General features: G+C 38.7%; 1 protein-coding gene across 1 annotated transcript in view; it reads right to left on the bottom strand.

Moving 5' to 3' along the window:
* Positions 1-825: 825 nt before the first annotated feature.
* Positions 826-10,280, bottom strand: part of LRIT3 (leucine rich repeat, Ig-like and transmembrane domains 3) — a 30,317-nt gene continuing 20,862 nt past the window's right edge. The window contains exons 3-4 of the mRNA XM_003269354.4: positions 5,185-5,490; positions 826-3,495 (exon numbers count right to left, since the gene is read on the bottom strand). Of these exons, the coding sequence (XP_003269402.3) occupies positions 2,351-3,495; positions 5,185-5,490 (1,451 nt within the window). The 3' untranslated portion in view covers positions 826-2,350. The remainder of the gene's footprint in view (positions 3,496-5,184; positions 5,491-10,280) is intronic.

Raw genomic sequence — 10,280 nt, 5'->3', positions numbered from 1 at the left:
CACTCAGGATGATCACACCACAGCTCACAGGCCTCCAGGTCAGCCAAGTGCAGAGTGGCAACTCTGAAGTTGGATGTGCTCCTCATGGACTGCTGCTGGCAGCACCCAGCAGGCATTGTACGGGGTGGTAAAGCCCTGGAGAAGCCACACTGTCTCACTGGGAGCATGCAGAGGAACAGGGAATGGCAGCAACATGCCCGTTGGTGATATGGCGACTTTGCTAATGGCATTAGACCAGGGATCTGTTGGAGAAGCCTCTTTCCCCAGTTGGCGGACAACAGATAAGCTTTCTGTGGAGAAGATGTACTTGAGCCTTCTTGATCTGTGGGATCATGATGCCAGGACCTTTGGGGACGAGGAGCTCCTCTCCCACAGCTGAGGCTAGAAACATACCATCTGGTGGTTGGCTCTTCAAGCCCAGGGTGTCCCCCAGCCTACAGCATTCCTACCACCCTCCTCTTAGGAGCCCACCTTCCTGTGGGACCAGAGTGGTCTTAAAAGTAATTTTGGCAAATTTTACCTGGTGGTGACCTCCAAAGCAGAGGCACGAAGTGAAGGTAGAAGGCAGCAATAGATGTGAAAACAGAACAAAAACTGCCAGACCCACTGTAGAGTGATCCTCAGACCTCACCCAATCTCTCGATCAGAGCCAGGCCCTGGCCACTCTCCCTTGATCCTCCTATAGAAATGGGTGTCATCACTGATTGGCTTACTCAAATTTCATCCTCACTGCTAGTTGTGTTCTGAGGTTTTGGGTGGTCCCAGTTGGCCAGCTTCACAAGGGTGATTTATCCCTGTCATCAAAGATGAGTCTTAGACACCATCTAATGCTCAAGTAGCTTATTCCAGCAGTGCTCTTACAAGACAGAAAGCAGGAGCTGGCTGGTGTCATGGGCCGGATATAGTCAGAGGTCAGATGACCAACTGACTAGGCGAGCTTCTATTTGAGGACCATTCTCAGAGTTTGGGAGATCTTTCCCATTTCTTATACATGCATGTATTCAGTCTGGGTCAATTACCAAGTGTTTCTTTCATAGAGCAAGTTTAATCTAGTAAGGTTAGGCTTTGTTCTAAGATTTATGAAAGTTGCATCTGTGCTGAGGTGGCCTTGTCTTCTGGAAATCCCTGGGCCAGGCTGCATCCTGCTAAGTGACATGTAATAACACCCCTGTGAGATGCTTGAGTGGGCCTTATCGCTATCATTAATCTTAAAGCCACGAGATGCCTCTTGTATTATACTACAGTTATTAAAATATTCTCTTCCTAAAATAACTAAATTTTATTTATGAACTCCTTTCCTATGTGTTTAAGTTCCCCGATGTTTTTAACCTAGGAAAAGAGTCTAACCAAATGAATCCACTGAAGCTTCCCTTTTAAAGTCCTAAAATATCCTTTGGGGTTCTAAAACAGGTTTTCAAAGAGCAGTAAGTAATTTCAAAAGCTTTCTCTTTATCAAGAGAATCAAAAGATAATATGGCAAAAGACAAACAGCTTGGCTCGTGATCTTTTGGCAACTTGTATATCTTCTGACAGAGCAGAAGAAAGAATGAAGGAAGGAAAGGGAGGGAAGACAAGGAAGGAAGAAAGAAGGGAGAAAATAAGAGCAAATAGCAAAATATTAAAAGATTGATTTAAAGTTATTTTTAAATATCCATATAATCTGTCAGCAGATGTGTTTAAATGCAACAGTTACCATTTTTAAAGAAATGGTCTATTTGTCATAATCCTCTTTGTATACTTACTTTTGCTAATACCTATATTTCTAAAGAAAAGCAAAGTTTTTCTTACAAACAACATGAGCACAACTCTATAGTATCATAATGCATAATGGTACCAAGAGACAGAGCCCTCTCTCTCCCGTGAGTTAGATTTAACCTTAGTGAATGCAAAATCCTTTATGATCCCATGCTCTCCATTAGGCAGTGTCAGAAAACGTCCACAGCAAATGCCATAATGCACTTCGAACATGAATAAACATCAAGGCTTAGCTGGTTTTGCTAATGCTTCCTCATTACTCAAAAAACTATATTTTTAAATACAGAGTTCACTTGCTACTTTCACATGAACTTATTTTTAAGAACTAAAACATTACCCTAAAAAGTATTAATAATTTTTTAAGCACCACTCTAAAAATTATTTCTGTAGACCTATTCCACACAAGAAAAAAAATCAACATTATTTGTCTTTTCAGTTCAGAGGTCTCATGGCATTTTTTAAACATACTTAAAACCATTCCATTTGTGATTTTCATGTACAATGTGAAAGTCTGTCCAAAAGTCATCCAAACCTAGGGTCAATTATACCCTCAGATGCTAGTTTTGTAGCTCACATGCACCTGGGCTGCAGAACCTTAGCAATAATACTCTGGTCTGGAACCTTCACTTTTAAAAGTCACCTGAGATTCCACACTTGACCTAGAACAAAGCAGCAATTTCTCTGAGTCATCCCTGTGCGTTCGTGTCCAGAGCTCACCTACACTTTGAGACCTGGGAAACAGGGTCTCAAATTGGATATAAGTCTCTTTTGCCAAATCATCTTCCCAAAAAGGTTCTGACTTACATTGCAGTTTGCAAACTTTGTACAACAAGAAACAAATCAATGGTAGGATAACAACACAGGCAGTACTGGTCACCACAAGAAGGAGAGACCATTGAGAATCATCTCCTTCAACTCTTTCAGTAGAAAAGGTGATGCATTGGTCTTTCTGGGGAGGCACTCCTTTTGGACAGACACAAGCCATGTATTGCCCACCAGGTTCCAAGCCATCTATGGTTACTTGGTTCTTGCTGGAGTCTGCATTCAACAGCAGCAGGTCCTTCCCACCATACTTGGAATACAACACAGTCACTGCAGAGTTATGTGTGGTGTTGATCATATTCCACGTCAATGTCACACTCTCTTTAGTCTCACTGACCACTCTGAGGTTTTCTATTGTGGCATTTGTCTCCGTAAGCATTGTTTGATCCAACAATGCCAGCTCTTCTTTCTTACTTGTGCTGGCTGGAGGAAGTTTACTTCCATTCTTTGCCACCTTTAAATTTATTTTCCCACCTGGGCGGAGCTGGAATGATCGCTTGTTGGCCATGGTGGTATTTGCTGAGATGCTTGTGCTCAGAGTTGTGTTTGAAGAAACAGTGGAGGAGAAGAAAGGAGATAAAGAGAAGGAAGCAGTAGAGGGAGGAGGCAAAGTAGAAGCAGAAAAAGAAGATGTAGGGGAGAAGGAAGAGGACCAAGGATATGATGATGCGCTAGATACAGATGTAGATCTTCCAGGTCCCGGCTGGACATCCCACTCAGGATGATCTCCAGTTCTTTCAGAAGTGTCTGGTGGTATTGGAGTTGTGGTAATGCCAAGCACTGTCAGAGTAACCACAGCTTCTGACACCCCAGCCAGATTTTTGGCCTTACATTTGTAATCCCCAGCATCTTTGGAAGAAATGCCTGTCAAGCTCATTATGGACCATCTTACTCCTTCCTCTGGAGATTCTTGTATTACTGAAAACAAATATATACTCTGTGAGGAACAAAAGGAAAATTCAAGCCACCAATCCAGCTGAGGAGGAAACAACTATCCGCTCTACATGCATCCTCTCACAGAAGCCAAAAGGGAAATGGCACCCTGCAAGTCTCTGACAGTGGGCGATAGTTCTGCAAACTGCTTACATCAAGGTCTAGGACCTGCCAGGTGTTGTGAGGTCTGTATAGGGAATAGTATTTTTAAAAGACAAAAGGCTGGGAATCAGGAGACTTGGGTTCTAGAAATTTTTGCCCACCAAATAGTGTTTGGTTGTAGATAAGTCAATTCGTGTCTTTAGGCCTATTTCTGCCATTTATAAAATAAGAGGATGAGACAAAGTAATCTCAAAAGTCCCTTTCCATTTTAAGTCACTGTGATTCTATAGAATGTTTTTCATAAGACCTTACTTAAGTATTTCTTATTATATGTTTTCATGGTAATAAAATGCATATATCTCTATAGCCAGAGGTACAGCAGATCATTTTCTGGCATGGCAGAGTCATCATTTGTATTCCGAATAACTTATTTTATATTTAACTTAGGTAAACTGGCAAATCATGGATTCTTTTGTTTGCAGAATAACATATAGTTTTTTAAAAAACCAGAATTTTGCTATCCTAAACTCTGATATCTGGGTATATTTTCATTCTGCCTTGATTTCAGAAGCTTTTCAAAGTATAATAATAATGCGCAGAACAGTATCCCAGTAGCCCAAAACTTAACTCACTAGCTGAAACTGTGGACCACTGACTACCTATATATAGGAACATTAGGCCTCAACTTCTTTATTTCCATCAGTTTTCATTATTTCAACCTGAATTTTAGTTTAATTTTGAAGAGTTTTAAAAATATCTCACTTTAATTGTCAGAATATCACTCTTGAAATTGGGCACAAAGCATGCACACTGTCACACTAGGATCTGAAAAGTCTATAGAACCAATATTTCTAAAAATTATACTTTTTGATTCATAATAAGGTATCCATGTAATTTATTATTTAAATAATTATTCAAAAATGAGAGACTTGTACAAAAGCCCCCCGTCCTTTTTTTTTTTTTTTTTGAGACAGAGTCTTACTCTGCAGTGGCGTGATCTTAACTCACTGCAACCTCCGCCCCCAAGTTCAAGCAATTCTCCTGCCTCAGCCTCCTGAGTAGCTGGGATTACAGGGGCACACTACCAAGCCCAGCTAATTTTTGTATTTTTAGTAGAGACGGAGTTTTGCCATGTTGGCCAGGCTGGTCTCAAACTCCTGACCTCAGGTGATCCACCCACCTCGGCCTCCCAAAGTGCTGGGATTACAGGCGTGAGCCACCATGCCCAACCAGCAAAAGGCCCTTTTTAAAAAATTGTAAAGGCTGTACATTTTGAAGTGAGCCGTAACCAAGATGATGAAGCAAGACAAAGGCCTTGTCTGCCATTGATCCATCCACTGCATTGTTTCATTCTACCTGAGAAAAAGAGTTTAGATTGTTTAATTTTATCTAGGTAGTTAGATAAACTGAGGAGAATACTAATGAATAAAATGTATCTTTAAAATCCCTTGCACCCAATAATCTTGAAATATTTTATTAGTGTTAACTAGCTAATTTCAAATCACAAACACATGATGTTAACTTCAGAGCTTAGTAAACTCCTTTGATCATGGGGCTGAATTAAGAAAATACCTGTGTAATTAACTGGCGAGCTGTCAGATCTGGTCCATGTGAGCTGTGGGGTGGGGAAGCCAGTGGCATCACACCGCAGTAGAACATTACTGCCCAGAGCAGACATGATTTTGGTGGCTGAGGTCATCACTGATGGTTTCAGACAACGCTCCAATTCAGCCCGCTGAAACAAAATTCCTGTGAGGCGCTCAGGTTCACTGCAAGTCATCAGTGGATCCAGAAGCACTATAGCAGGGTCAACAACCTTTGACAACTCAATCATTTTGGAAATATGACAGTCACAGAACCAAGGATTGTCCTGTAGACCTAAAACAGAAGGTGGGAAAGGTTGACAAAGATTATTCTGATGACTTCGGTTTACCTCCTGCCTCTTGAGAAAGTAGGGATCAACACTGTCTCCCTATAAACAGAAGTGCTTTGTGGGATGAAGCAGAGTCACCTTTATGTCAGTTTTGCTCTGCAATCCAGCAATCTCGATGAACATATCCTGTCCATTAGTTCAGATCATTAATAATCATGGCTAATACTTATTGAGCATTTACTCTGTGCTAGATTATGTTCTAAGCACTTACCGGTATTATCACATGTAATCTCAATAATCCTATGAGAAAATGATATTATTATCCCTATGTTAAAGATGAAGCTCAGACTTCATCTATCCCTATGTTAAAGATGAGGCCTCAGAGGGGCCCAATAATTTGGCCAAGGTCACAAAGCTAATTAGTGTCAGAGCCAAGACTTTAATCCAGGTACCATAGAATGCCATAATACAGTAATAAAGATCTTTCAAAGGTGCTATGAAAGTATTTACAGTATTGTAAGTATTATAGGGTGCTCAGAGGCACCTAACTCAGCCTGGAATAGGTTATGGTTTTACCTGATTTGAAGGTGTACTGAGGTAATGCAAGCTTTGTGTGGCAAAAAATATAGAGTGAGATGCTGGCAATGGCAGTAGAGAAGTCTAGAAAGACTGGTGGAAGCAAGAACATGGCTTGGCATGAATGTCATATATGGTGACCATGAAAGTGACTTGCTCAACACTCCCTTCAAGAGAGAATCAGCTGCAAGCAATGCGGTTATCAGACAGCTTCCAGTTGCAAGCATCTTCAGGATGTCTCACTTTCAGAATTGTTAGCAGAAGCCTTTGGGCCTTCAAGGAGGCTATCAGTGAGGGCTTGAAGAAAAGTGAGGAAAATGTTGCTGGAAACTAGAGGAAAGAGGATCCTTGCTATGGAGTAGCAAAAAGTTTAGTAGCACTGTCACCTGTGGTCCACATGGAAAATCAAAAACATACTCAATGCAATGTGGTCTACCTGCAGATATTTCCACAAAGAGTATTGAAACTACTCCCTGGTGTGTTTTAGGTAATAAAATATAAAGGAGAGGCAACAGTTAAAGAAGAACTATTAAATATAAAGGAATCAAAATTTGCTGAGTTCAATTAAAAAACTGTTTCTTATTCTTGGCCTCTCCAAAATTCTCAAATTAAGATAGAACTTCAAAGCAAACATTAAATCCAGGTGGGACTATAAAATTTGGTGCTAAAATCTCAGAAGGATCTAAGATGGAGCTTTTGAGCATTCTGCCAGGCAAAAGTCTCTCTAGGATCTTAGGAGTGATGTTCCGTAACAGCCTCATATAAAGCCCAAGATAGAAAAAAATTTATCACAGAGATTTGTGGTTATAGCTTTTTACTAATGGAGTGCATTATAAATTGAGAAGAAAAGACAGAACTGCAATTTCACAAATTCTAACCATGGTGGAAATGTAACTGTTAGTTCATAAATTCTATATTTTTATTATATTTTTTAAAAATTATAATAGCAAGTCATGACTGGCTCATATTTTTCTGCCAGGATTGGTAAAACTTTACTTTCTCATCTCCTGTTTTAGAAGTATGCTTTTCTTCCATGGGTGAATAACTTTAAACTTTTCCTCTTATATTGAATCTTGTTAATCTATACCTAGTTATCGAATCAATATTAATTTGAATTCTATTCTCTTAACTGTTGGCTCTTTCATCCAATTTTATGTGGTAAGCAGACTTTCTAGTTTATTTTATGTTGCTATGACTAAGTGTGGCTCTGGAACCTAATGTCTGGGCTGAAATCTCGGTTCTGTCAAGCTTCGCCCCCATGAGATATCTATAATAACAACCTCTCTCAGCCTCATCTATAGAATGCAGTAGTTCTTTCACAGAGTTGCATGAATTTTTAATTACATAATTCATGGAAATTACTTGGAACAATGGTTTATTCATAGTGATCTTTAACCTTTCTTGCTAAACATAGTACTTAAAGTCTTGTAAAATATAGTCATTTCAATCTCTGAAGAAATAACAAATTTCATTCACATAAAACATATTCCCTATACTAGGGTCCATATTTTCTTGATCTTAACAAAAGAAACCAAATGTAATACAATCTGTATGTCTACTAAGAAAGAATTCAAAACAAGTACATAAGTAATGGTGGAGATATGATCTGATAGATACCGAAACACCTATAATAATGCAGTCAGTTCATAGACATTCAAAAACCCATTTCACCACCAGATACCATACTAGATATTCAGTCATTATTGTATGTATTAGTTGACCTGATACGTGAAGGCCAGATTTACATATACGAAAGAGAAATTTTAAAAGTAATAGGAAATGACATTCTCACCAACTTTACTGTGCCTGGGTTCCTGATGAGGCTCAACCATTAATTAATTCTGTGACCTGGGTGATGCAACCTTGCTGAGCCTCAGTTTTCTCATTGGCAAAATGGGAGAGTTGACTAGATAAATGCTAGAGCTTTTTACAGCCATAACGTTCTATCAGCCTATAAAATAAAAATAATGATAATAGACTAAAAGAAACCAAAGATGGAACAACAAACTAACACTAAAATCCATCATCACTCAGTAAAAAGCAGAAGAATATGATAGAATGCCTAATTTGTAACATTTTTATCTCTATTGATTGAGGTGCTAAAGATAATCTGTGGATCTAGACTCTCCTAATAGTGCTTATTTTTAAATGTTAAATCTTTCAAGTTTGTGACTTTTCTATGTCTACACTGATACACAGTTCAAATGTGAATATCATACAAAGTGAAGCCGGTTTATCAATTTTGACTACAATACAGACTAAAAGTAGTCAATTCTCCTTTTACAAACAGTGTAACTGATTTTACTTATTAAAACGGAGGGGAGGGGGAATCATGAACCTCTTCCAAAGGCTGAAATCCCTTCAGTAGTTTATTTTACTTTGTACATGTATTTTTTACATTAACCAGTTTTGCCTTATATACATGTAAATGTTATTATAAAGAACTAAATTTGGAATTAGATTGTTAGACTGTGACCCACACAGTTTAACAAATTAATCAGGTCAGTTTGTGTATAACGTGCCAATAACCTCTACAAAAAGTTACAAAAGATTAAAAATGTTGCTATCAGTTGGTGTTGTCAGCATTGTGAGCTGTAATTTGCAAGAAATCGATGAATAAATATATGACTTGCCTCTCACAAATAATTAAATATCAAAGTGAGGATCCAATCGCATGTCTGCTCCCTGACCGAGAGAGAAAACCAGCAAAGAGAAAAGCACAGGACGCAAACTGGCAAGTGTCCTCTAGGGCAAAGGGATGTTATCGTAGTGCCTAAGAGGAGGACAGGGAATATTTTAAGTTAGATAAAAACAGTCAAAAGATTTAGAAAGGAACATGTAAACACTCACCTTAATACAGTAAGAATTCATAAATAGAATGATACTAAAACATTTATATTGAAATAAAAGGTTACTTATATTTTATATCTATGAATTTGTGTCAATATTCTATATATAAAAACTATGCTCATCATAGCTATCTTATTATTTAATTTTAAGATTAATTTCTAAATCTGCCAGCACATCAAATTTATTCAGTTATATAATATGTATAGACTATTTCATACTTTGAAAACACTTATGCCAGATTTTTTTCTTTATGTAATACTACCAATGCAAGTTACAAATTGCTGTTTGCTTCCTATGTGGCAAAGACCGTGCTCGTCCAAAACTGCAGAGGCTCTGAGATTTGACCCTACTTTAGGGTGACCAACCTATTTCAGTTTGACAGCAACTCATTTCAGTTTGCCCAGGACTTTCTTGCTTTTAGCACTGAGAGGTCCACATTCTGGGAAACTTCTCAGATACGGGCAAGTTTGCCTGCCATCGTTTTATGGATGTTGGTAGAAGACACAAGACTCCTGCTCAGGGTTGAAGGAGTTCATTGCTCACAGCACTGAAGGGAGACATCTTTATTATACTGGGTAGTAAGCATGCTTACCCTTTGCTCTGGAAGCAGATATATTTCTACTTCCAAAGCTGTTCTCTTGAAAAGATAGTGCAGAATAAAAGGTAATCCTTGAAAAGATAGTGCAGAATAAAAGGTAATCAATGTCTGCCTCTGCTCACAAGACATGCAGAGATTCAGGAGATCAAAGAACAACAGCACTAAGCGTCTGAAGGATGGACTGACTCAATCCTCACAAAAGCATGGGATAGGTAGTACTATTATCATCCCCATTTTAAAGATGAGAAAACCAAGGTTCAGGAAGCTTAAGGAATCTGCCCAGGGTCACACAATTGGACAGCCAGGATTTGAACTTCAGTATCCTGATCTTAAACCACCATGCTGGTTAAAGATTTTAACCACCCACCACGGTGGTTAAAGCTCTTAACCGCCATGTTATGCTTTATACCACCTCTGGAATCTGGTATTATTCTTCCAGTTTTACACCAAAGGAAGCCAAAACACAAAGATATTACTATCTTGACTTTGTAAATGGCTTAGAATCCTATATCCCAGATTTTTTTAGCATCCTAATCTAATACCCTTTCTATCATAACTCATCTCTTTGCCATCTAAAAACATTTAGAGTCATAGTGACAGTCATAAGTGCTATTATCTACAAATAAAAAAATGTTCAGGCACAATGGCTCACACCTGTAATCCCAACAATTTGTGAGGCTGAGGTGGGAAGATTGCTTGAGGTCAGGAGTTCAAGGCCAGCCTGTGCAACATGGCGAGATCCTGTCTCTACAAAAAATACAAAAATTAGCT

The sequence above is a fragment of the Nomascus leucogenys genome, chromosome 18 (assembly GCF_006542625.1).
Source record: "Nomascus leucogenys isolate Asia chromosome 18, Asia_NLE_v1, whole genome shotgun sequence".
Lineage (NCBI taxonomy): Eukaryota > Metazoa > Chordata > Mammalia > Primates > Hylobatidae > Nomascus > Nomascus leucogenys.
Note: the sequence above shows the minus strand (reverse complement) of the source record. Positions and strands in the feature narration are given on the sequence as shown.